Here is a 26,524-nt window from a genome sequence, read left to right as displayed (position 1 = left end):
CTCACAGAGCAGGCTGGTGATTCTCCCACAGCTGCCAGTGGGATCATTGGGGAGCCCAGCACCAGCCCTGGGGTGCCACACAGCAGATAGGCACCAAAATCCCACCCACAGATCGGGTACCCCAATCCCTGTGCGCCACACGCCTCAGCCCCACGCTCTCCCGTGTCCCCACAGACCGCAAGTTCCTGATCGCCAACGCTCAGATGGAGAACTGTGCCATCATCTACTGCAACGACGGCTTCTGTGAGATGTTTGGTTACTCTCGTGTCGAGGTGATGCAGCGGCCCTGCACCTGCGACTTCCTCACCGGCCCCGACACCACCAAGAGCTCCATTGCGCAGCTGACGCAGGCGCTGCTGGGCTCGGAGGAGTGCAAGCTGGAGATCCTCTACTACCGCAAAGACAGTAAGGGACGCTTGTGGTGCACGTGGAGGTGGGAGGTGGGGTGGGTGGTCCTGGGGGGTGTCACCCATCTCGGCTGGAAAATGAACAGTGGAGTGGTTTGGTTTGGAAGGGACCTTAAATGCAACCCCTTCCCCTGCGCAGGGATGGCTCCCACTGGAGGAGCTTGCCCACGGTCCCATCCAACCTGGCACTGAGCGCCTCCAGGAATGGGGCATCCACTGTTTTGTTCTTTTGTTGGCTGTCTGAGGTTGGGCAGGGGTTCTGCAGGCATTGGGATCGCATTCAGGGCTCTGCCCCCCAGGGGTAGGAGCAGGGTGATCCCGGCAGGATGGAGCCATCTGTGCCATGATTCGGGTGCTGGGATCTTCAGCAAGGGAAAGAGCCAATGGATGATTTGGGATTGGGTTGCAAGCCTTTAGTGGTGTCTGAGAGTGATGGGAGCACTCACAACATCCCTATGCCATGAGTGAGGATCCCATGGGATGCCACGGAGGATCCTTGGATGTGGTCCCCCAGTCTGTGCTCCACGATGGGGTGAGGTTGTTGGTTGCAGCCCAGAGCCATCCGCGGGCGGGCATCGAGCAGGATGTGGCTGTGCGTGCACAGATGGAATTACACTAAGATGAAAATGAAGCTTTGATGGAAAATACTAGTGATTAGTTCTAATACTGCAGCAAGTTAAATAAATATTTAGTGCTTGACGTTGCCAAAGAGCAGTGGCCAAGGCTGGCAGGGGAAGGGGGATTCAGGAGATCAGATGCTTGTTGGAGGTAAAAAAATGTGAAGTTATTTCCCTTTTCTTCAACTTGTGGCACTTCTCCATCACTTCAGATTGTGTTGTCTTGGGAAAGGGGCTGCACCTTGCTGCTGTCAGCTCCGAGCACAGGGGATAGAGGAGAAAGCACAGGGAAGGGAATGCACAGCAGGAACCAGGCTGCTGGCCTGCACCTTGTCTCCGGGCAGGGATCTGGCTGTCCTGGCCCTAATGCCAGCCCCTATCTCCTGGTGGGGCTGCAGGCTGGAGAGGGCTGGCCAGAGCCCAGCATGGCTGGGAAGGCATGAGGGGGAGCAGGAGCACACCGTCCTCTGCTGCTCCCTGCAGCCAGTGTGCAGCTGTGATGAGGACAGCACCTGCAATCTGGGCAAGAGAAAAGCCCCAGCAGATGCAAGCAGCATCCCCTTCCCACCAGCACCCGATAAGTGGGGGTGATCCTGGCCCCGTGGCTGCAGCTGGCAGCTTCCAAAGGATTTGGGGCCACGTTCCATCCATCCCCTGCTGGCAGCACAATCCAGCTCCATCCTCTCCTGCTCAGAGTGCTCCCGACCGTGGGATGCTCACCGCTCTGCTGTTCTTCCCCTAAGGCCATAGGAAATGTTCAGAGCTGCTTTCTTTTCTTTCTCTCTCTCTCTCTCTTTTATTTTCCTTTCTTTTTTATTAAGAAAAAAATAAAAGGGGGGGTAAAGAGCAAAAAAAAAAAAACAAAAAAACACAACAAAACCACCACAACGAAGCTCAGAAGAAAGCCCTTCGTGGCTATTTTTAAAACCCCACCAGCAATGTGCTTTCCAATTGTCTCCCCCCAGCACTCAGCCTGCGCCCGCTCAGCCCATTATAAATGGGTCTTATCGGCAAAGAAAAGGCCTTCACATTACAGGGAGCTGCTGCTTAATTAGACCGCGGAGGCTCCGAGCCGCCCGTCCTCCTTTTCAGCACGGCGGCACCAATCTCCAGGCACGACCTGCTGTTTATTACTGCGGTACTCCGGGCTCTGCAGCTCGCGTGGTTGTTTCCTGGCTTTTGTGATTGCCAGAGATGATGTTATCCCCCAAAGCTGCCTGCCACGGCCCTGCCAGCAGCGCTAAGGGGGGATGGATGGAGGGGATGGGGTGCCCAGAGGAGGCCGGGGTGCTCGGGGGGGGTCAGGGTGCCCACGCACAGCCAGGTTCCCATATGGGGTGTTGTTTCAGGGTGTTGTTTCAGGGTGTTGCTTTGGGGTGCGCCAGCGCATCCCTGGGGACAACAGCACTGCCCAGGACACCCATGCTGTTATTAACATGTCGCTAATTATGAAAGGTAGAACAAAGGCATTAAGTGCTGGTAGGGGAAGGCAAGACCCTCCCCACCACAGCAGACCCAAAAGAGCTGTGGGAAGAGGGCAAAGCCCAGCTGCAGGCTGCGATGCTTTGGCCAACACCAGCGGCTCAGCCCCAAGTTCATTTCAGTGCAGGATGCTGCCTAGGGGTGCCCAGACCAAAGGAGTCAGGATTGGCTCCACAAAGAGCTGCCCCAGGTCAAGTCCCTACCATGGCTGGGGCTGAACTGGCACTGAGGGATCAGGGAGGGGTGCGGGAGCCCCCAGGTCTCCCCTTGCAGGGCTGGTGGCCACAAGTGCTGGGCACAATGACATGGCACAGCCGGAGAGGCAGCTGCGCTGCGCTGTTAATCTGTGTGGATGCTTATGAATATGGAAGGGGAGACGTGGGGACGAGACAGCTGCTGGGACAGCCACCTGCTAACAGCCCTGCCATCCCCAGCCCTGTCTCCATGGTCGCTGTGGCCAGAGCCCAGGGCTCATCCCCTCAAGCACCATTTGTGTCAGTCCCCTGTGGGTTTAGAGGTTGGGATCAGCCAGCAGAGTCCCTGCACTGTGCCACAGCTGGGATTTCCCTGAGGACACGGTGTTCCCACTGAGGTGCCCTGCAGCTCCCTGTGTGGCTGGTGTCCGGGCAGGCATGGCTGTGGGGTGTCACTGCAGGTGTTGTGTCCCCATGGCATGGAGCAAAGGGGACCTCCTTCATGGGACAGCACAACCAACCACAGCCCAATCCGTTTGCTTTTACCAAAATGTGTGGGGTTTTGGCCACGCCGGGGCTGTTTGCTCTGTGTTTCTTTAAGGGTCGCTCTCAGCAGAGCTGAGCTGTGACCTCAGTAAGGGGACAGCCACCATAGCCTGACTCCATATGGGCATGCATAAACATCCCCGGCCCTGATGACAAACACTGCTGCCCTGGAGAGCTGGCCACGTCCCTCCTTGGCACAGCTCCTCCAGCTCTGCTGGGGGATGGCGCGATCAGGGTTCAGAGCTGGAAGGGACACAAATCCCACCTCTGCAGCTCCCTGGAGCAGATGTCCCATGAACAGAGATGGACCCAGAAAATCTCCACCACCCTCAGGGATGTGCCGCTCTTTGAGTATCCTAAAGCTAATTTATCCCTGGGTAGGAGCAAGGCCCAGCCCTCCTGCACATCCCAGGTGTTGAGATGGCTCCCTTCCCATCCCCATCCCCATCCCCATCCCCATCCCCATCCCCATCCCCATCCCCATCCCCACCTCCATCCCCATCCCCATCCCCATCCCCATCCCCATCCCCATCCCCATCTCCATCCCCATCCCCATCTCATCTCCATCCCCATCCCCATCCCCATCCCCATCCCCATCCCCATCCCCATCTCCATCCCCATCCCCATCTCATCCCCATCTCCATCCCCATCCCCATCCCCATCCCCATCCCCATCCCCATCCCCATCTCCATCCCCATCCCCATCTCATCCCCATCCCCATCCCCATCCCCATCCCCATCCCCATCCCCATCTCCATCCCCATCCCCATCTCATCCCCATCTCCATCCCCATCCCCATCTCATCCCCATCTCATCCCCATCCCCATCCCCATCCCCATCCCCATCTCATCCCCATCCCCATCCCCATCCCATCCCCATCTCCATCTGCATCCCCATCCCCATCCCCATCCCCATCCCATCCCCATCCCCTCCATGCCCTTCCCACCCCTCTCCTCTGCTCCGTTATATAATGCCACTATAGATTTAGCCACTCTGCCATGAGACCCTGCAGATTAAATCTGCTGGCCGGGGGAGGGAGGGACTCAGAGCTCCCAGGGCAGATTAATAGCTCTCTTTTTTAATATTTATAACAATACTGTTTTGTGTCCAGCTCTCGGAAACCCCCATGTCCTGTTGATTAGTTTAATACCAGTGATACAGACAAATGCATTAACCACTGGTGGCTGCAGAAGATCAGAGGGCCGGCGAGGGAGGGCTCCCACAATGACATCTTTAATGTTATTAAGTGCTTTTATCAAGGTCAGGAGACAGCACGGGTCGGGAAGCACAAAGCCTCCAACCCTGCAGCTTTGGGTGCTGGGGTGATGTTTGGTAAAGAGAGGTTCAGTCCCAGAACAGGGGTTTGGGGAATGAGCTGTTTTCTAGCCCATAGAAACCCATCAGGACTTGGAGCTTGAGGTGTTCCAAAGCAGCATCCTCATTGACACACAGTGGATAAATCCTTGTTTTCCAGCACAGCCACTGCTGAGGGTAACATTTTAGAGGAGAATCCCAAGAGCTTGTGCTGGGGAAGGGAAAATAAATTCCAGTGGAGAACCAAAGCACTCATTGGCCCAGTCCAACAGGAGCCCTGGGTCCCACTCCCACCCCTCTCATGGAGCAGGGCGAGGTGCAGGCGGGTGGTGAATGCCCCCAGGACTCCTTCAGGAGATCATTTGGCAGCTAGATAAAATTAGACGGATGGAGACAGATTAGCTGAACAGCTGAAGGGAAGAGACAGGCAGATGGATGGGGACAGGCGATCGAGGAACAGGGATGACAGCTTGGGGCTGGGGGCTCAGCCCACCCACACCGGGCACTGCAGCAGGGCTGGGGTTTGGGATGCATCCCCACGTCCCCACTGCCCACAAGACCACAAATCTGTGAGGATTTGGCTCTGTCTCAGGGAACACACTGTGCTGTCCTCTCCATCCCCAACACCCTGTCCTCCCATTGCCACCATCCCTTGCCCAAGTCCCAGCCAGCCACCAAGCTTCCAGCATGCAGGATGGATGCCAGCACCAGTTTGTGGGATCACATCAGGCTTCAGCTGTCCTCCGGCCCCAACCCCAGCCCCAGCCCCAGCCATGGCCCAGCTGCTCTTCACGTCCCCAGTTTTCAGCTGTTCCATGTCAGCCTGGGGTTAACCCTTCCCATGCCAGCCACAGCTCAGGGTCTGTCTCTTCCTGGCAAAACAGAGGAGCTCAGCAGAGAAAAGGGATGCAGTGAGGCAGATCACATGAGCCCAGAGCAGGATCAGGATGGCCTTGTTGGGGAAAGCACAGAACTGATGGCTGCCAGGTTTCTGATCCTTGGGACATTGGTGATGCTTCAATATCAACTGCAGGGGAAAAAAAACCACAAAACTTATGTTGTAACACAGCAAAGGAGAAAGCATCGCACAGCCCAAGCTACTGCAAGCAGAGCTGCAGCACCCCAGGGCTGACACTGCATCCTCCTGCCAGGCCATGCCACCATTGTAACACCATGCAGGACACCTGGGCACTGCTCTGGTACCCACTCACCTTTCAGACCCCATCCAAATAACCACAAAAGGAGGGGACGGGGCTGGCTCCTCTCCATCCCCCATTGGGCACAGTGACCCTCCGAAATGGCTTTGTTTGCTGGAAACAACCCCCTCCTCCACCCCACCTACTGTTGTTAAGTGGATTTCACCTCCGTGTGGTGAACAACGATGAAATAAAGGAAGGGAAGAATAATCCCAGCTGCGGGGCCCTTTAAACGGATTGCACCGTATCCATTTCTTTCCTCTGCGTGTGTGTGTGTGTGTGTGTGTGTGTGTGTGTGCTGACGTCAGGGCAGATTTGGAAGTTGCCCGATGCCGGCCATCTGCTCCTGATTACGGGAGGCCCTGAGCTCTTTAAAATTACACACAGCAAGGGCCCGAGCACGGCCATGTATCCCCATGTTGCTGGCCCTGCTAATCCCCCAGCCCCGTTAATCACCACGGGTGGAGGAAAGAGTGGGGGGGTTTTGCAGGGGTCGATGCAATGGTTCAAATCAGCCCAGGTGCTGTTGGCAGGATGAGGGTGCGATGCTGGCACTGGGCGGTGCTGGGGCTTTGTGGTACCCCGCTGTCCTGGTGCTTCTGGGAGGTTTTGGGGGGATTTTCAGGGGGATTTTGACATGGGGATGTGGTCAGTGCCAACGCAATAGGAGGCAGCTCAAGGAAGGGCTCTGTATTGATTGCACTCTGGGGAGCAGCTGTTGGAGGATTTTCCATTGGAGTGAAGTTTGCAAGAGTGGGAGAGCCCCTCTATACCCTCCTATTGCTGTCTGGGGAAGGGCTGTGGGGGTTTTGGGGTCCCTGTGCTGTTTGCTGGCACCTGGCTGCAGCTCAGGCAGGAGCATGGAGTTGAGCTGTGCATCCTGCACAGCCCCATGCCCTGAGAGCGCCCTGGGGTCTTCCTGCAGCCCCCTCCTCACAGATCTCCATCCCCGTGCCTCAGTTTCCCCACGGTGCCACCCATTGCCCACGGACAGGAGGCAGCCAAACGCAGCCCCCAAACTGCTTGCTGATTGCAGGGCAATTAGCGACGACTTGATTACAGTGTTTAATGAGGTTGAACAGGTACCTGGAAACTTTGGAGTTCTTAATTACCCACTCTGTAATTGCTAGTCTAAAGTACATTAATATAAATGACTGTCTGGGATATAAAAAATAAGAGGCAGAATGCAACCCGTGGGAGCGGGGCTGCAGCAGGAGACGGAGCTTTGTGCATCCTCCACTCACACACTGGGTGCACCCAAAAAGAGTTGAACCCATTCCAAAAGAATGTTCCACCACAGCTTTGTGGCACGTGGGCCTCTGTGCCCCAATCTGAGCCCCTCTCTCCATGACAGCCTCGTGTTTCCGGTGCCTGGTGGACGTGGTGCCAGTGAAGAACGAGGACGGCGTCGTCATCATGTTCATCCTCAACTTTGAGGACCTGGCACAGCTGATCGCCAAGAGCTCCGGCCGCAGCCTGCACCACCGCCTGTCACAGAGCTGGCGTGCAGGTGGGTGCCACCAGGACGTTGGGGACAGTGGGTACACTGAGGGCAATGGGGACATGAGGGGCAATGGGGACACTGGGGACAACGGGGATACAAGGTGGGAGGGTGGCATCCTCAGAGGGCTGCGTTTCTGCAAAGCCACGGCTCTGTGGGGTCAGGGAAGTGATGCACCTGAAATAGGTTAAAAAAGGCTTTCATGCCCCTTGGGCACAGTTTTAAGCCTTTGCCTCGCTGCCAGCCTTTCTCTATTTGGTGCTGGGAGGTTTTGGGGGTCTGCTTGCAGGCACTGGGGCTGGGGCAGAAGGTGCTGGCATGAGGCAGGAGTCACGTGTGAAGGTGATGGGATGGCTGGGGGATATTTGGTGTCACCGATAGCGGGGTTGTGCTGTGGGGATGTCATCACACGAGGATGGTTGTGCTGGGATGTCTCAGCTCCTCTCCAACCCAGGTTCTTCCGGAGTTTTTCGAGGCTGCTGGAGACAGTGGAAAACCCAATCCCTGTTTTGGGGAAGCAAAGAGAGAGCAGTGGTGACTCTGCAGGGAATGTGGATACCAAAAGATGCAGATGTTGGAGCTGACCATGGGAAGGAGGGGTGTAGTGCCCAAATACCCTCCTCCTGTACGCTCCACTGCACCCACCACCTTTATTTTAAGCAGGCAAATAATCTCACCCTGATCTCCATGCAAACACTGCCTGGGGTGCAGGTCGCTGCTGGTTGTACAGGGGCAGAGTAAAGCAGCCACATGGGGTGGCACAGCAGCACCACAGTGGGGCCACGAGGGACTAAATGGGGACAATACTGGGGCTGTGATGTGTTTTGTTGTATCCACTCTCGGTGCATGCGCACAGCCCGGTGCCATGAAGGTGTCTGCGTGTGCAGCAGTGCAGATGCTGTTTGCGGGTTCGGGTTTTGGTGCCTCCTCAGCACGTGGGACTTACAGACCGACGCGTGTGTGCGTATGGATATCCTGTGTGGGTGTTGCTCTGTGAAAGGATGAGGTTTATAGTTTTTGATGCATCGCTCCCATGCATGAACTGCTGAGGATATCCTTACCACCGGCACTGGTGTTGCCTTGCAGCCCCTCAGCTTTCATATGCTCTCGACATATGATGCAGTCGCGTCCCATCGAACATACCCTGAGGTGTATGTTTGGTTGCAGAAGGTGTCCCAGTGGCAATGGCAGCAAATGATTCCCTGTGCATCCCCGCGGAGCTGTGCTTGGAAAGGCCGGTGCCAGCCTGGAGCGCTCTCTTGCATGGGTTTTCTGACGCTGAGCTGCTCTGCAGTGTGTTGGGTTAAGTGAGGGAAGGCAAATCCTGCCAACAATGGTCAGCTCCACAATATGCTGCTTTTTCCCAGAGGATGATGCTTTTCTGGAGCTCTTGTTGCACCCCACATCCCCCCCCTGTGCCACCAAGAGCATTGCTGCTGATGGAGCAGTGAGATGTGGGGAAGCCAGCCAGAGGCTTTCCAAATGGTTCATTTAGGCTGCTGAATTGTTCATGTAGGGTGAAGCCATGCTGGCCCAAGCCTTGGGATCAGCCCAGCTCCTGGCTCTGCTGCTGGGCTTCACCTGGGGAAGGCTCTGGTCAGGTCACAAGCATGTTGCTGCAGCTCATGGTCTCCTCCACAGCCCAGTGCAGAAGAGGAGGAGCGGTTTTGTTTGGGACATCGCACAGTGGGGGACATCAGGTCCCTCTGTGGGCTCTCCAATTTCAACCTCTTCCCCCCTCTCCTCCTTTTGGTGCTTCCTGCAGCCCCCACCCCAGCTCCTGGATCCAGCGAGGCGATGCTCTGCTCCCCAAGGGACACTTTGGCTCAGCACCAAATCGCTGGAGCTACATTTTCTAACATTTTCTTTTGGTTTGGTGTTTCCCCCCCCTCCCTCAAGTCCCACCGAGGAGATTTAGAGGCTCGATTTCCTCCAGGTCCAAATCCCCTAAGCAGCTTTAACCAGCTTAGAGAAGCTCTGCACCTTTCCCATTGTGCACTCATGGTGGCAGGGGTCCCTGCAGCCCAGCCCTGCATTCTGCTGGCTCAGAGCACTCAGCGCTGCGGGAAAAGCAAGCGTCCCCCACAGCCACCCCAAATCCTCCACCACCCATCCCCTGCCACCATCCCAACCCGCCCCGCTGCAGCCATCCGTGCAGCTAGGTTACATCTGTGTCTCTTGTGTTTTGTCTGTGTTTTTCTTTTTAACAAGGTGAAGGTAGGAGGTTGAAGTTTAGTCTCCCGTCCCTCCGGCGACTCAAAGCCCAGCGGAATTCTCTGCCCACCAGTGAGTTTGATGGAGTAGCCATTGACTATGGAAAGGTAACCGCAGCCTTTGTCTGATCTCAGCCTCAGGCTAGGTCCCAGCTCTTCCTCGCTCTCCCCACCCCGCTCCTCCTCTGCTGCTGTGGCTCTTGGGCCGAACCCGGCGGTGGGGGTCCGGCACTGGGCAGCACCGGCCCTGGTGGCACTGCTTCGGTGGCATGGGATGCAGGAGATGTGCCGAGCTGGCCGGCACCGCTGCCGGAGCTGGGAGGAAGGGCTGGCTCCACAGTGTTGGGATGGTGCAGATCAGGGGATGCTTCCCCTCCTCGGAGCTGTTGGAGGTGGTGTGGTGTGAGCAGGGAGCACGGCTGGCAGAGCTTGCAGGGAAAATCCTCAGAATGGCACATTTCCCAACGTCTTCCTGGCTGGGAGCAGCCTGTGCAGCTTTGGCTTCTCAGCACTCGAGCAAAAGGAGGAGATGCTGTCATTGTTGATGTGATGAGATCGGTAAATATCGATGGAGCCTCTTTAGAGATTGCTTTCTCCATGTCTTCTTGGTTGTCAGAAGTGCTCGAGGTACCCCTGGGCAAAGGTGTGGTGTTTTCTGAAAGCACAGGGCTGTGGCAGGAGGTTTTCGCTCTGCTGAGGCATCCCCAGGCCCAAGGCTGTTGCTGTGCCGGGTGTATCCTGCATCCAGCTGCTTCCCCGCATTCCAGCTTGGATAAGGTGAAAGGTGCCTGTGAGCTTATAGCAGGTTGAAGGCATCTGTAAGCTTTGGCAGATGCTCAGGGTGTGTTGATCCCACACCCCCATTGGGTCCCCCTGCGTTGAAGCTGCAATCCCACATTTCAGGTGTACGTGCATGGAAGATGCTCTGCTTTGGTGGAGTTGGCTCCGAGTGGGGACAGCCCAGCAGGAGCAGGGAGCAGGGAGCTCTGGGCACCACCTCCTAAATAAAACCTTCACTACGGTCACTGGGGACAGTGGGAAATGCTGCAGTGTGCCCTGGGTCCCAATCCCTCCTGCTGGTTTGGATATAAACCACCCCCCCCGGCCAGGTTTTCTGCTCTGGAAGGCGGTGGCTTTGTGCATCTACTGCAGAAGTTGTTAAAGGCTGTAAGGTTTTCTGGGGAAACCATTCTGTGATTCTATGAAAAAATGTTTTGCATTGACCAAGGGGTGCTGTAGGAGCACGGTTTGGTGATAGGACTTGGTAGGTGAGGTTGGTGGTTGGACTTTGACGATCTTGAAGGTCCTTTCCAACCTGAGTGCTTCTATGGTTTGCTATGATTCCATCTCTAGTGCTTCCTCATTCAGAGCACATCATTTCCCACAGACAGCAGCACAGGACCCCAGGCACTCGCATTCCTGAGCTGAGCTGAGCTCTGGAGAGGGAAAAGCAGAAGGTGAAATCCCAGAGGTGGCATTTAGGGTCACTTAGGAAATGAGCAGCAAACCCATCCCTAAGGCATCCCCTTCTCTTCTTGCTCTGGCTTCTCCCCAGCTGTGCAGCTACGCCTTGCAGCCTCCCCAGGGCCACCGGAGCTGCCATGTCCCCGAGGGCTCGGTCACCCCCGCCGCAAAGCAGCCTCGGTTCTGATCCAACCTGGAGCTGAACTGGGGGAACCGCAGCACGTCCCAGCCCCTGCCCTCCTCTTACCTCCCCAGCTCCCTCCTTCCCCCAGCACGCGAGGAATCCTTCTAATAAAACGCTTTCTCCCGGCTGTCTTAAAGCCTGGTGGTGACTCCCTGATTTTGAGGGACTTGAAGACATCGCCCAAGGAGAACTGTGTGCAGTCAGAGACCGAATCCCTCCTGGAAAAGGAGAGGAGGCCGAGCCTGGAGGCCGACCCCACCCTACAACACCCGATCCCGAAACAAGAGCCTCCCTCGCTGGGCCCTCGAGGGTCGTATTCTGCATGGGGTTTCATTCGGTCTCGCCCCGGGGGCAGCTTCCACAGCCTCCGCAGGGTCTCCTCCTTGGACAACTTTGAGGCTGCGAGGTCTGAGTTCCAGAGAAAATTCAGGGAAAGGAGGGCAAACTCAGGTAGGGGAAAAACCCCGGAGTTTTCGGTCCTACTGCGATGGGGAGCGATGGCCCCAGGGGCCACCGGCACATCTTGGGGGGGGAGGTCTCTTACCCTGCACTGCTTTTTCCTCTACGAAACGGAGATAAATTGGGGTTTTCCACCTCAAATCCGCTGCTCTCGATGTGCTTCCCCACCTAGGCAGATCCTGCTCGTTGGGTAGAGCCACTCGTGGTGCTGTGCGCGCGTTGCGAGGCCGTGTGAGGTTGTGTGTGGCCGTCCCACATGAAGGCATCTCGGTGCCGTCCTCTTGTTCTTGTAGACAAAATGATATAAGTAAGGTAGAGGTCAGTCAAGAGAAGCCTCAATAAGAGGGGATGAAGAGGGATCAGTGTGCGGTGTTTGGATGGAGAAAATAGGGTGGGGGATTGTGATCCTCAAAAAGACCCCAGTTATGGACCCTGGGAGGGACGCAATATAGAGGGAGGGAAGAGTCTGAGTGGAAGGGAGGAAGGGGTGGCACATTGGGCACCTTCCCAGTGTCTTCAGGCACCTCCTGCCCATTGCATCTCTTGGGTCAGTGTCAGTATAAGGGATAGAAGGGGTAGAAAACTGAAAAAATAACCCAGCCCTGCCCATAGGGGATAGAAGGGGTGAGACATGCTGGTTATGGTGCTTGGGGATGCTTCTGAGCACCCAAGTGTGGGCATGTGCCCATTACGCATCACTAAGAGCCAGACCACAAGCTGGTGGTGACACAGGGAGAAAAGTTGGATGGGATGAGGCCTGCACCCAGCCCCAGTGCAGCTCTTCTTTGGGCAAGATGCCTGGAGCCTGAGAGTGGGGATATATCTTGGTTGGGCACCATCTTGATGGAGGCACCAACCTCCTGGTTCCATTGGGTGGCCAAGAACCCAGGCACAGTTCGTGAAACGTGCTGGTCATGCTTGAGTATGCACAAGGAGGAGACTCACCTCCCACTTCAACTGCTTTCGTGCATCCTTCGCTGGTGGGTCTCACTGGGACCACTTCCTAACCCACCACATTCTTCAGAGGTAGCAAAGCTCATCGGGTACCTCTGTATTTGGGCATCTGCTCTGAACCCCGTGAAGGAGGTTTAATGGTGAAAAATGGGTGATGTGTCTGAAAGCAGCCCCCTCTTGGGCACCTTGGGTTGGACATCCTATACCAGAAGCCACCCTGAAGAATTATGGCCTGGTTGGTGCCATCTGATAGTGCCTCATGATCCTCTCTGCACCATAAATGAGGTGCAGAAATAGGGTTAGGGCTCTGCGAGTCACCGCTTGCTCTCTCCACCCTCCTCAACGCTCCTTTCCATCCTATTTCAGAGGCTTCCCATGTGAAACCCAACCCTCCAAACTCCACCTCAGACTCGGACCTCATGAAGTACCGCACCATCAGCCAGATCCCCCAGTTCACGCTCAACTTTGTGGAGTTCAACCTGGAGAAGCACCGCTCGGGCTCCACCACAGAGATTGAGATCATTGCACCCCACAAAGTGACAGAGCGCACGCAGAACGTCACCGAGAAGGTCACACAGGTACGTGGTGGTGGGATGCCACCAAGGCAACAGTGCTGGTGCTGCCAGCAGGATGCAATCGTGGCCACTCCTGAGGGTGTTGGAGGAAAGAGCCACCTCTCCATCACCATCCCAGCATTTAATTTTTGTCCCTTCCTCCAAATGGTTGGAATATTTCTTCCTGAAATGGGTATTAATGGGTAATTTGTGGTTGGAGGAACATGGGCATGAACTGCTGGTGGTGTGATAGTGGTTGTGAAGGGGACACATATGTGGCTCAGGTGCCCCCACCCTGGGAGCACAAATGGCCACGCCAAGGGCCACACAATCCCTTGGGAGACAGCAGGTGGCACTGCACTGTCACCCAACTGGACACACGTGGCTCTGCACTGTCACCAACATGTGTAGCACTGAGCTGTCAATGCAGGGGACACACATGGCACTGCCTTGTCCCCATGGGGACTAAGCAAAAGTGGCCCTGGCAAAGCGGTGAGGACCAACCCTGGCTGTCACCTGCCATAGTGCCCATGACCTGGGAGCAGAGAGAGGACATTGCTCTCAGCCACTTCCCCTCTTTCTAGGCATAGGAAAGGAAATGTTTTTTAAATCGCTGTTGGAAAATAATGATTTTGATGCAGCACGAGGATTTAAAGTCCAAGGGAGATGCCAGGCCAGGATGTGAGCAGGGAGAGGGGCATAACAGTGTGTGTACAAGGTGTTACTGCATCCCACTGTTCTGGTTGGGAGCTCCTACCAGTGGGGAAACTGAGGTATGGGAGAGCTATGATATACAAGATATATTCACGGGCACCTCCCGTCATTGCTGGGAGCAGCTGGGGGGAAATTTAATGAAAATGCAGCCATATGAACCCAGAAAAACCTTTAGGTTTGGCAGCTATCTCCATCAGAGCCAGGTGCTCTGCAGGACTTTTGTCCCACCAGCTCCGCATCTTGGCTGCAGCAAACCCTTCTACCTTCCATGTATGGTGGACAGGCTCTCCCCAAGTAGCACAGGACAATTTTTAGGCTTGTTCCTTCTCAGCTTGACCCCTTCAGCCCCAGCCTTTTGATCACAAGGATCAGCCCCAAATCCCGTGGCAGGACAGCAAGTGGCTTCCATGTCCCCACCCTGGGGGACACCCGCGCACCAGGGAGCACTGGGATGATGCTGGCACGGCAGTACTGGCTGCTGCTCGATTCAGGGTCGTTAGCTGGCAGCAGGGTGATGGGATCCGAGCTGACGGGTTGTGGCTGCAGGCGGGCACAGGGTCCAGTGGTGTAGCTGTGCAGCACCCAAAAAGGTCAATCTTCCCTTCTCCCATCTTCAGGCAGGAGATGGGTGGGATGGGATGGGATGGGATGGGATGGGATGGGATGGGATGGGATGGGATGGGATGGGATGGGATGGGATGGGATGGGATGGGATGGGGTGGGATGGGATGGGGTGGGATGGATCTCTCTTCCCCATTGCATCTCCCCATGGCCCTAAGGGGGACATTCATCCTGCCCATCCTCACCCCACTGTGCCCTGTGCCTCCCACCAAGCCACAGCTCCATGCTGCTGGCCGCTAAATAATTCACAGCGAAGCAGAGACAGCAGCAAGAAACAGCATCTAAAAATACTGGCTGGCAGCAGGGAGAGGCAGACAGTGGCTGATCTGAGCACAGCAAGTGGGAGGAAGGGCTGGCCACAAGTGCAACGAGTTTGCCAAGCTCAGGCTGGAGGCACTCGGGGATGCAGCAAGGCCACTGCCATCAGGATGGGATCTCTCTTGTGGGTGGCATCTCTCTGGGTCCCCCCAAGGTGCTGCAGGGATGGATGGTGGTGGAGGTGGGCAGGAGTGTGATGGGGTGCTGAGCTGCAAAAGGATTTGTGCCAAGAGGCAAACAGCAGGGAGGGAGGGTCAGTGCCTGCCTGCAGCCATCCTGCCCACTCTCTTTGCTTGAGGGCCTCTTGGTGGCCCTGTCATGTCCCCCTTCAGCACTATGTCCCCCTTCCCATTCCCATCATGGGGCAAAGAGAAGAGGAAGAGGGTTTGGCAGTTGTGCCCTGAGCCCCACCGTGTGCCAGCAGTGAGCTGGGTCAGCCATGGTGATCAAGGCTCCCTCCTCTATCACTCACAGCCCACACAGCCCCACTGCCTTCTCCCTCTTCCTTCTCCTCCCTCCCATGTCCACCTTGCTCACCCAGCACCCTGCACCCCACACCATGAGCACGGCTGCAGCTGAAACCAGTAAGTGCAGGGGAACAGGGACAAGGCAAGGGGCAGCTGGCTGAGTCACCATGGGGGACACCTGGTGCTGCCACCCACTGAGTCCCCAGACAATCAAGAGGTGTCATCTGCAGCCCTCTGGGACAATGCTGCAAGCGCTCCCTGCTTCTGGGTTGCCTTAGATGCTCTTTTGGGGGTTGCTTTTTTTCCCTTGTCTGCCTCAAATCTCTGTGCTTATAGTTTTTTGGTTTTTGTTTTGCTTTTTTTAATGATTCTTGCATGGAGAACAACAGTGTTTGAACCACTCTTGCTCCAGCTTCAGGAGCTGGGTGCCAGCAGCAGGATGCACAGCAGGCACAGGGAGCACAGACATTCGAGATGCTCACATTTGGGACTAGCCCCCAGCCAGACAGGATGGGAAATTCAGCTCCAAGGGTGTGAGCAGTTCTGCAATACCCAGACACAAGGCGTAGGAGCCCACCTCACATCCACAGGACGCACCTCCCAGTTTGGGGGCCAGGCATTCAGCAGCATCACCTTGTCCCTGCCAGAACCGCTCCCCAGACGCACGCAGCGATTCATTCCCTACCACAACGATTGCATTTCAGTCACTTTTTCCTATCCCTCCCTCTCCGTCCACCAGCGACGTCGGCGGCTCCGGCGGCCCCATTGGCGCTCTCATCCCCACGGGGGCATCGATTGGGTTTGATTAATCCACGCTGGGCTCCCAAATGCCCTTTGCAGCCGCATGCCTCCCGCCCGCCCGGCCAAGCGCGTGCGTGCCTACGCGGGTGATGCCGTGGCCCCGGTCCTGCATCTGCCGTGCCGGTCGCTGCTTGGGCGTATGGGGCTGGGGACCCCCATGGGGGACAGCCGGGCTTCACGGAGGGTCAGCTGCCATCTGGGGAGACGGGCAAGCCGCAGGAAGGTAGGAGCTGGGATTTTCCCAAGGGTCGTGGGATAGAGGAGAGGCTGGTGGTGGTGGGATGATGCACTGGGTTCCAGTAACGGGAGCCTGTGGGTGGTCCTTGAAGCCTTGAAGGAGATAGGTGTCAGTGCAGCAGGGGTCAAGCCCTTCCTCTGGAGATGATGCTAGAGTAGTGGCAGTGCCTGTCACCATGGCCTCGGGGCACATGGGGCTCCTGGTGGGTTGTGGGACGTGCATGGGTCCTTCTCCCTCCTCAGGGAAAGGTATCACACCCATTTTGCTTGGGTCTCCATGCAGGGATGCCTTTCACCCTCCTCCTTGGTGGCACAGGTAGCTGGCACCATGGGAACACTCAGGGAAACAGAGTGGCATGGGCAGGCAGGGAGAACCTGGCTCCAAATAACCCTCTTCATGCCACCGTCTCTCAGCATCCAAAGCAGAAAGCCCCAGCCCTCCCAGTTCTCAGCACCTTGTCTTGTTCCCCACGGTGACTGGGGGAGGTGGTCCTGGATAGGGGGAGCTGGAACACGTGGGGACTCACCTGTGCTGTAGGACCATTTGCCCGTAAGATGGCTCTAGGACATGTGAATATGCAGCAGGCTAGCTGTGCTTTTGAACTGGTGTGTGCCCCTCAGTGGTTGTAGGTTGCCCCTCCCTGGGGATGCTCAGATGGGCACTGCCCAAGGCCAGGCTTCACTGCCGGTGGCACCAACTGTCCACTCTGTTTGGAGGACAGCTGTCTGAGAGGGACATCAAGGGAAGGTCTGTGCTGGGGCCAAGAAAGGCATTGTGCAGGGCTTGCAGGTTGCCTAACATTCCACCACCCTTAGGACTACAGATATGGGTCTGCATCTCCAGGGATTTTGTCCCCAGATCACTGTGGCAGAGACACCCAGCAGCTCCTGAGCTGGTGGTCCAGAGATGAGAACACAAGGAGGCATGGCAGGATTTACTGCCAGTGTGGTAGGGTCTGATGGTACAGCGTGGATAAATGCCTTCCCCAAGAGTGCTCCAACCATCAGAGCTGGCCAGGGAGCTGGGCAGACCTTGGTGTCAGGCACAGAGGCCACTTTACCTTCTGGCCTCCTGGATAGACATGCATGAGGACAATTGGAGTGGTTGTAGAAAACACATTGTATGCTCTATGCTGCCCCACTGGCACGTGGCAGCCCCTCATGGCCTTGTCCAAGCTGTGTCCTGCTCTCCACATCCTTCTCATACCCATCTCTGGCAGGTGCTCTCCCTGGGGGCCGATGTCCTCCCCGAATACAAGCTCCAGGCACCACGCATCCACCGATGGACCATCCTGCACTACAGTCCCTTCAAGGCCGTGTGGGATTGGCTCATCCTGCTGCTGGTCATCTACACGGCTGTCTTCACCCCCTACTCAGCCGCCTTCCTGCTCAATGAGGAGCAGGTGGAGGAGAAGCATTGGAACTGCAGCTACTCCTGTGACCCACTCAACATCATCGACCTCATCGTGGACATCATGTTCATCGTGGACATTGTCATCAACTTCCGCACCACCTACGTCAACATCAACGACGAGGTGGTGAGCCACCCAGGCAAGATTGCCATCCACTACTTCAAAGGCTGGTTCCTCATTGACATGGTGGCTGCCATCCCCTTCGACCTGCTCATCTTCCGCTCCGGCTCTGATGAGGTCAGGAGAAGACTCATGAAGGGATGGAGAAAAGGATTTATGGGGGAGAGAGAGGGGAATATGCATGGGTTAATGCAAGCAGTGGATGACTACCTGCAAAGAGAGGGATGGTTGGTCAGAGGGATGGGCATGAAAGTTATTGCAGGCTTTTATAAAGCAGATGGGATCTGGATTTTTATTTCCAAAGGTTCAGATAGCCATATAGATGTTACTACATGTGTTAAGATAGTGTCCAACTGAACCCATTCCCCTTACAGGGGAGACAGCCTGGGGCTGATCCAGCACAGAAGGCTGGGAGTTCATTGTAGGGATTGGCCTACACTGTTAGCGAGGATGAATTTTGGGTTATGTTTCCAACCAGACTCAAAATTTAGGCAATAGAATGGGCCTGTTGTTACCACGGTATCTGGAGGTTCCACCTCATCTTAGAGCCTGCAGGATGGGCTGAAAAGCAATTGTTTTTGGAGCAACGCAAGGTGAGGACTTGTCAGGAAACATGGGATTGGCCTTGTCTCCTTTCATTTGCTCACCTGTAGTCTCAGGGCTCATTTCCTTTACAGTCACTAGAGGGAAACCGCCCACTTTGTGACAACAATACATCTGGCCTATTTCAGGTATCACCCCCAGGACAAGGTGATGCATGCTCTAGAAGTGCCTTTTATCCTTAAGAAGCAGCAGGTTTATACTGGAGACATTCCCTTAGCCAAACTGGTCCCTGAGGTTTCTCTCCTCTCCATGCAGACCACCACCCTCATCGGTCTCCTGAAGACCGCCCGGCTGCTGCGCCTGGTCCGTGTAGCCCGCAAGCTGGACCGCTACTCTGAGTATGGAGCAGCTGTGCTCTTCCTGCTCATGTGCACCTTTGCCCTCATCGCCCACTGGCTGGCGTGCATCTGGTACGCCATCGGCAACGTGGAGCGGCCCTACATGGAGCACAAGATCGGCTGGCTGGACAACCTGGGTGACCAGATTGGCAAACGCTACAATGACAGCGACCTCTCCTCTGGGCCATCCATCAAGGATAAATACGTCACTGCCCTCTACTTCACCTTCAGCAGCCTCACCAGCGTGGGCTTTGGCAACGTCTCGCCCAACACCAACTCTGAGAAGATCTTCTCCATCTGCGTCATGCTCATCGGCTGTGAGTGCCTGGCCCTGGAGGTTGGAGGGGCAGCTGTGGGACACCAGGCTGTCACACGTGGGGATTTAGGAGCGTGTCTCCTCCATCTGTGCCTCTTCTGCACAGACAAATGGATGAGGAGATAGATAGAAATACAGGTTTTGGAAACCTGCTGGTTCCGGGTCCACGGTACACGTGGGTTTTGGAAATCTGCTGTTTGTAGGTCCGCGGTGGTTGGATATGCATCTCCCCACATCCCTCTGAGTCCTGCCTTCTCGTTGTAGCTCTGATGTACGCCAGCATCTTCGGCAACGTCTCTGCCATCATCCAGCGCCTCTACTCTGGCACAGCTCGCTACCACACGCAGATGCTGCGGGTAAAGGAGTTCATCCGCTTCCATCAGATCCCAAATCCGCTGCGCCAGCGCCTGGAGGAGTATTTCCAGCACGCCTGGTCCTACACCAATGGCATCGACATGAACGCGGTGAGTGTCATGCAGGGAGGCCCCACATTTGTACAGAACCTTGTCCTAAAGTTAAGGAGTCCACCTTTGGGTCCACCCACATGTGTCTGCCCTTTTGACCAGGATGGAGAGGAGAAGATCTGGGAGGTTGAAGAGAGTCTGTCAGCCCATTTTCCCCTGTTCTCCCCTTTTCTCCTTCTCCCTCCATCTCTCCATTCCTCCAACTGTTTCCTGGGACCAGGAGAGTATTTCTTGGTTGCAGAGCAGTGTTGGAGGAGCTCAGAGTCCCATCAGCACCGAGCTCTTTCGGAACAATTTCTGCTGGTGCCTCAGAGCCACGGAGCCAGGATCGATCCAGCTCCTCTCCACACTGCCGGTTGCTAAGCAAAGTGCATCCCGCTCTCAGCATCAGGGAAAGGAGGGCATTTAAATAAACCTCGATCCATTTTAATTAGAGCTTGGAGAGGCAGCTGTTCGTTAGCAAAGAGGGGATCAATGGGGGAGCAGCACTGGAGAGGCACAGTGGCTCTGAGCCTAGAGGGGAGGGCTGGACAGAGCTGGGGCACCACCACGGGGTCTGGAACCCAGAGTGGCACTGGGGAAACAGGGCTCAACTCATGGCTTTGGGGTCCCAGGCACAAATGTTCTGCCTTGGCCAGCTGCAAGGCATAGAGGGGTGAGCACTGGATTTGTGTGAATTCAGCCCCTGCTGCCTCAATAAACTGGGCAGACAGGGGGTATTGCTGCTGGGAGAGTTGGGGCCACTCTTTACCCACAGAGGAGGCACCCTAGGCTGGACATCAGTGGCAAAAACAGGAAGCAAAGCCACGGCACCCTGCCAAGCACAGGTTCTGGCTCAGTGCAAACCCAGGTCACAAATCGCCTGTGCTGAGCTAAGCCTGCGGCTTGGACGTGCCGCCGCTCACACCAGTTCCTGCTGGATGCTGCTAAGACACAACACAGCCTGATCAATCATGCCACATCCCAATCGATGTTTTCGCCCCTGATTTCCCAGCAGGGAAATGAAGGGGGCCATGCAGCACTGCCAGCACATGCAATTGTGATGGAACCGAGAGCAAGCTGCGCTCAGCAACCCCTGCTGGGCTGTCCCATGTTGTGAATTTTACCTTGATCTCACCTTCAGGTTCAGCATTTGTTCAAGGAGAGGTATTTGCCATGGGTATATTTAGCTGTTGCTGTGCACAACTGGCCTGTGCTGCCTCTTGGCATTCAGGCAGGTGCTGTTTAATTAGGACAGCACCTCGTTACCGGTTTGCGTTCTCATTCAGCTGAGATTAGTGGGTGGAAAGATGAAAGGGGATATGCAACCAGTGGGTATAAATAGATTGATCTGGTTATCATTATTATTTATTGCTTGGGAGTGCTCTCATCCCTGGTCACATGTGGTAACAAGCCAGGGACAGGCAAGCAGCAGTGCACCAAGGAAGATCAGCTTTTGGATTCAGCTTCTTGGGCTTTTGGCTCCCTATTCGGCTGCAACATGCTGCCCCACATGCCACCCATCCTGCCTGTGCCTCAAGGTAGCCAGGACTGTGGCATCCTGGGGACAGCGGTGTGACCACATCCCTCCCTTGCTCTCTGCAGGTGCTGAAGGGCTTCCCTGACTGCCTGCAAGCAGACATCTGCCTCCACCTCAACCGCACGCTGCTGCAGAACTGCAAGGCTTTTCGAGGAGCCAGCAAAGGCTGCCTGCGTGCCCTGGCCATGAAGTTCAAGACGACCCACGCACCACCTGGAGACACCCTGGTGCACTACGGGGATGTCCTCACCACCCTCTATTTCATCTCCCGGGGCTCCATTGAGATCCTCAAGGAAGACATTGTGGTTGCCATCTTAGGTGGAAAAGTCCTTCCTTCTGGGAGGGCAAGGGGTGATGGGTGATGGATGAAGGGCAGTGGGAAATGGAGAAAGAGTGCTAAACAAAGAGTGGTGAACAGTGGACAGAGGGTGGCAGGTGAAGAGGGAAGGACTTCTCCAAGTCCTGGAGAAATTAAGGTTGTTTGTTTTCGATCATCTCTCTGGTCACTGTACCAGCGGTCGTGGGATGGAGGATTCTCTTTAAATGCTGGGGAAAGACCCCAGAGGACTGACAACAGTAGGGCATGGCTCAGCAGTCCCCAGTGGTCAACGATGACCCACGGCTCTGCTCATTCTCCCCATCAGCAGTGGCTTTCATGGTGGAATCCCCCACTCCTCTGTCAGGCTTTCTGGGCACTCACTTGTCCATGAGCCCCCATGTAAAGGCTTCTGGTCCACTGGAGTTGGGATGGGCACTCACCTATCCCTAACAAGCTGTCTCTTTGCCCAGGGAAGAACGACATCTTTGGGGAGCCCATCAGCCTCTATGCCCGTCCAGGGAAGTCGAACGCCGATGTGAGGGCCCTGACCTACTGTGACTTGCATAAGATCCAGCGGGAGGATCTGCTGGAGGTCTTGGACATGTACCCAGCCTTCTCTGACAACTTCTGGAGCAACTTAGAAATCACCTTCAACCTGCGAGATGTGAGTGCCAGTGTTGTCCCAGGGATGGATGCGGTCAACACTTTAAATTTAGCAAGTGGCAGAGCTGAAGTGAGGATGCCAACCTGTTGCTCCTCATTCCATTTGGTGATGAATTGATCAACAGCCACGTTTCCCAGCCCACTCCATGAGTTTGTGGTTTCCCATGGGCACCCTTGCCTTGCTGACCAGTTTCTCTGTCCCTCAGGCAGACAGCGTTCCCCGCACACCGCTCAGTGAGGAGTACGACTGCACCTACCGCCGTGTGCGCCGACGCAAGCACTCCCTTGGTCAGCCCAACAAGCCTGGTGAGTCCTTTTCTGCTTGCCTCACCTCCTCACCATCCCGCACCATTCCCAGCATCGTGCCAGTTCTGCAAACCAAAGCATCAGCAGAGTTAGAGAGGGGGATTACCACTCAATCACTGCTCTGGCAGGCAACCCCAAAGCAGTGCCTCCGTCCTTGGGATGCTCCAGCCCTACAAGTACCTCTCAGGGAATGTGGACTGATTTTTGTCACGCGTGCTCTTCCCCGAATTAACCTGTTGTACTGCCCCACAGACCCAGACACGGGCACCTCTGATGCAGAGCAGTATCACACCTACTCAGAGCTCACCAACCCGCAGGATCCGCTGAGTAAGGACCAGTGGGATGACGTGGGCAGCAGCACCACCCCCTGTTCCCAGACCAGTGACGATGAGGCCAAGCCTGGCAGCCCCACAAAAGCTGAGCCCTTCCCCCTGTCCAAAAAGGATGACTTTGCCCTACCAGCACTCAGCCTCATCACCGCCAGCGCCAGTGGCACAGAGATCAGCAAGCAGGCGGCAGAGAGCAGCCAGTCCTATGCAGGTACCCACTTCTGCAGTTGGGAGGATGGGGCTGAGGGATGCTTGGGCATGGTGGCCTCACCTTGGGGCAGAGCTACACAACTCATAGATTTGAGAGGAATCATGCTGCTGGCCAGTGGTCTTTGCTGCCTTTTGTCCACAATAGTGTTTGCTCTGTGCCTACAATGCCCTGAGGTTTCACCTCATCCCTGGGGACATCTTTGGATTTCCCCCACGGGACCTGTAGGTGTGTTGGGTACCAGTGTGATGGACTGCTCATGAGCACTTTGGGTGCTAGGGTGGTGGAGTTTCCCATGTACGTCAGAGTGGTGGCTTTCCATGAGCACATTGGGTGGTAGAGCATTGACAGAATGGGAGATGCAAGTCAGAGGTGCTGAGGGGTCTTCTCTTCTTCCAGCCACCCCCCTGGACATCCCCAATATGTTCACCTTCTGGGAGGATCAAAGGCCAAACCATCACCCGGAGCCCCTGCAGCATGTCTCCTTGGTGCACAGCTCACGGGACATCCCCCTGCACAGCGACTACAGACCAGGGCAGATCGAGTCCAGGCTGGAGCTCCTGCAGGCCCAGCTCAGCAGGTAGGCAGGTCCTTGGTGTGTAGGGCTGGGGAGAACCCGGGGAGGGGGGATCTGGGTCATCACCTTCTGCTCTGCAGGGGTGGCTGCACCAGGCTCTGTGTGCAGCAGATTCCATCTCCAGAACCCCTGGGACACTACACTCCTTGGGGAGGAGATGGGAGTGCTTTGCAAATGCAGCAGCTTCTCAAACTGCAAGTCTCACTGCAGTCATGCATCTCATCTCAGCTGTCCCACCAGCCCTGGCATCTGCTGTTCTTTTTGAATAAAAAGGAAGAAACTGCACCTGAGACACAGCTTTAAAGGCCTCAGGCAGCACCTACACAAATAGATGGCACTCCAATACACGGTGCTGCATGTATTAAACTCATTGCACTATTGTAACCATGTGTGTATTTTGGTGTTTCGCCAAGGTGCCAGCTTCAGCGGGGGGGGGAACAGATCTCCCACCTACTCAGTGCTGCCAGGGCTATTGCCTTCAATGAGGGCCAAGACCACTTCTGCCAGAGCTGCTCATTTCCCCCAAGGTTAGGACAAGGCAGAAGGAAGGCACTTATTCATTTTTACATTTTCTTCTATTACAGAGTTCAGAAAGCCTGGCACCGGCCCATCTTGCTCCCATCTGTCAGCACAGACAGCTGGCCTGAAGAGCTGGTCCAGGTTAAAACTAACCATTGCATTTTTCCCACCTCCGGTGTAGTTTTAACTTTGCTCAGTTCCCTGTTCCAGATCTTGGTTTGGCAACACAAAAAAATTAGGCAGGGAAAGACTTTGTGGCAGGAGAGAGGCAGTAGGACCAAAAATCTAAAAGTTTCCCTGAACAGCACCAGAAAACCAGCATCATCCCCAGGCAGCCAAGTCAACACCTCCTCCTGCACAGGGTCTGGCTCTTGCAGGATGCACTGTGCTAACACCAAGCTGCTCTGTCCTCAGGCTGGAGTCCAGGATGTCGTCAGACATTAATATAATCCTCCAGCTTCTGCAGCGCCAGCTGTCCCAAGTGCCGCCTGCGTACAGCCCCATTTCACCATCCTCTCACAACCTGGCCATGTATGGCATCGTCCCACGGAGCCTGGAGCCGCTCACCCCCTGTGCACCCCTGGAGGATGAGCAGCGGATGGCCCCAGGGCAGGTAAGGTCACCCCTCGTGGCTTCCTTCTGCCCTCAGATGATGGGTCCTGGAGAGCCAGTGGTCCTCTCCAGTCTCCCTGTGTGCAAAGCACAGCTAAGTTCCTTTGGGTCCAGGCAAAGCCCAGGGGTCTTGAAGCAGGAGGTCTGCTTGGAGATGCTTCTGCCCAGTCCATCACTGATTTGTGAGCACAGGTTGCCCAGTCAGTAGGGAAGTACATGGGTTCCTCTGTTCTGAGGCTTTCCAAGCAGAAAAACAGCATTTGGAGAACTGATCGAGCGAGAAGAGTGCTTGTCTGCTTTGCTTTACTTTTGTCATAACCCACCTGGTTCCTCCTTTCCTATCAGAGTCCGAGCTACACGGAGGTAGAAAAATTCCACTTGAAATCCAGGGACTCCTTGTCAAGTGGGATGCACCTCACCGTGGCATCCGATGAAACCATGACAGTCTACTCCGAGCAGGAGCACCACTCCCCACCTCTCCCGAACCCAGAGCCTCCCAACCAAAGGGCACCAAACACCCAGGGACTCTTGCGGGGCTCTCGTTTCCCCTCCCTCCCTGAGCACTTGGAGGCATCTTCCGAGCACCTGGACATTCAGAGACACCTCTCCGACCCAGTGCTTCCTGGAAGTTAGAGACGTGGGGGCTGCAAAGCAAGTCAAGAGGAACCTCAACTGTGAGCTCGGTCAGTTGATGTTGATTTTGACTGCAGGGGTAAGACAGAGGACAATGCCATTGGCTCAGGGGTATAATTTGTAACTGTCTTCTGCCACCGTGAAAGGAAGCATAGTGTGGCTGGCTTCCAAGATCAACGTTTTCCAGCGGTTCCCATAGAGTAGATTTAATTTGCACATTCTAGTGAACCCAGAGCAGTTCTTTCTTATGGCCACCAACAGGCTGGCTAGGCCAAACAGCACCCACACCTCTTCCTTGCCAAGGCTTCCTCTCCAGAACAGCACAAGCCCAGCGAGCCACAGCATCCAGAGGTGAGCAAACGCACAGCTTTCAGCTGCAAGGCCACTTTGCTGTCAGCTCTTTGGAGCAGGGACCACTGTGTCGGTACTGGGCTTTGCCCAGTAGAGCCCATGGGCACTACAAAAGAGTATTCACTGGACGAGGAGGAGAGCTCCACAGTGCAGGTGGGAAGCCCAGGACAAGGAGAGAAGCTCTCCCTGTCCTACCTGATGGCCACCAAGACACTAAGGGCCAACAACCCCTGCCACATCAGCGCGCTTCAGCACGAGTCCTAGGGCACTGACTTCTCCAGCAAGGCCAACTGCGCCTTGCAAACCCCAACACGCATCCCCCAAATCCCCATATGAACCTAACCGGTCATCGACCTGGACATAAAGCACAAAACTCAAAAGCACAATCCCAGAAAGCTGAAAAGTCCCAGACGCTTCACGTCCAGTCCTTCCTCCCAGCTTCTCTCTTTTGATAAAGGTTTGATAGATGCTTCCTCCTCCTCAGCCCCTTCCCTGGCAGACTCCCGCAGCATCCCTTAGGAGAAGCCCACTTAGCACTGCCGCCTTGCCATTCGGTTAGATGCTGTGACAGTCCTAGGCCAACTGCTCAAGTAACATATTGAGCTCCCTTTGAGAGTAGTAAAACTGTGAGCGTCTCTTTCTCTGGAGTTTTAGTGTACACTTTGCTAATAAAGATGTTTTTGGCACCTGACGTGGATTACAGCTGTGTTTGTGGGAAGGATCACCACGGGCAGTACAGAGCAAGCTGCTGATCTGTAAAGATCCCTGAAAGTCATTGAGTTTCCCAAGTTGGAAGGGACCCCTAAGGATCACCGAGCCCAACCCTTGATTCCACACAACACCATACAAAAACCAGACCCTACATCTGAGAGGGTTGTTCAGCCACTTGTTGAATTTCAGTAGCTCAGGGCTATTCCTGCTGCCCTGGGCAGCCTTTCCATGCCCACGGCTTCTTCCAGAGACCATGGGGCCAATGGTGCCCACATGTAGACC

The 26,524-nt window shown here is 55.5% G+C and overlaps 1 protein-coding gene across 2 annotated transcripts in view; it reads left to right on the top strand.

Annotated features, from left to right (window-relative positions):
- Positions 1-26,222, top strand: part of KCNH6 (potassium voltage-gated channel subfamily H member 6) — a 28,782-nt gene extending 2,560 nt beyond the window's left edge. The window contains exons 2-16 of one of the 2 annotated variants that reach the window (XM_052699469.1): positions 175-405; positions 7,110-7,265; positions 9,468-9,577; positions 11,255-11,567; positions 12,897-13,108; positions 17,463-17,891; positions 18,633-19,032; positions 19,296-19,495; positions 21,080-21,332; positions 21,804-21,997; positions 22,203-22,302; positions 22,555-22,842; positions 23,239-23,419; positions 24,350-24,548; positions 24,893-26,222. In XM_052699469.1, the coding sequence (XP_052555429.1) occupies positions 175-405; positions 7,110-7,265; positions 9,468-9,577; positions 11,255-11,567; positions 12,897-13,108; positions 17,463-17,891; positions 18,633-19,032; positions 19,296-19,495; positions 21,080-21,332; positions 21,804-21,997; positions 22,203-22,302; positions 22,555-22,842; positions 23,239-23,419; positions 24,350-24,548; positions 24,893-25,180 (3,554 nt within the window). In that variant the 3' untranslated portion in view covers positions 25,181-26,222. The remainder of the gene's footprint in view (positions 1-174; positions 406-7,109; positions 7,266-9,467; positions 9,578-11,254; positions 11,568-12,896; positions 13,109-17,462; positions 17,892-18,632; positions 19,033-19,295; positions 19,496-21,079; positions 21,333-21,803; positions 21,998-22,202; positions 22,303-22,554; positions 22,843-23,238; positions 23,420-24,349; positions 24,549-24,892) is intronic. The other variant, XM_052699470.1, reaches the window with a different exon arrangement.
- Positions 26,223-26,524: the final 302 nt, after the last annotated feature.

Source organism: Tympanuchus pallidicinctus, unplaced genomic scaffold (genome assembly GCF_026119805.1).
Source record: "Tympanuchus pallidicinctus isolate F22 unplaced genomic scaffold, pur_lepc_1.0 scaffold37, whole genome shotgun sequence".
In the NCBI taxonomy this organism is placed as follows: Eukaryota; Metazoa; Chordata; class Aves; order Galliformes; family Phasianidae; genus Tympanuchus; species Tympanuchus pallidicinctus.
This window is presented reverse-complemented; position numbering and strand designations above follow the sequence as displayed.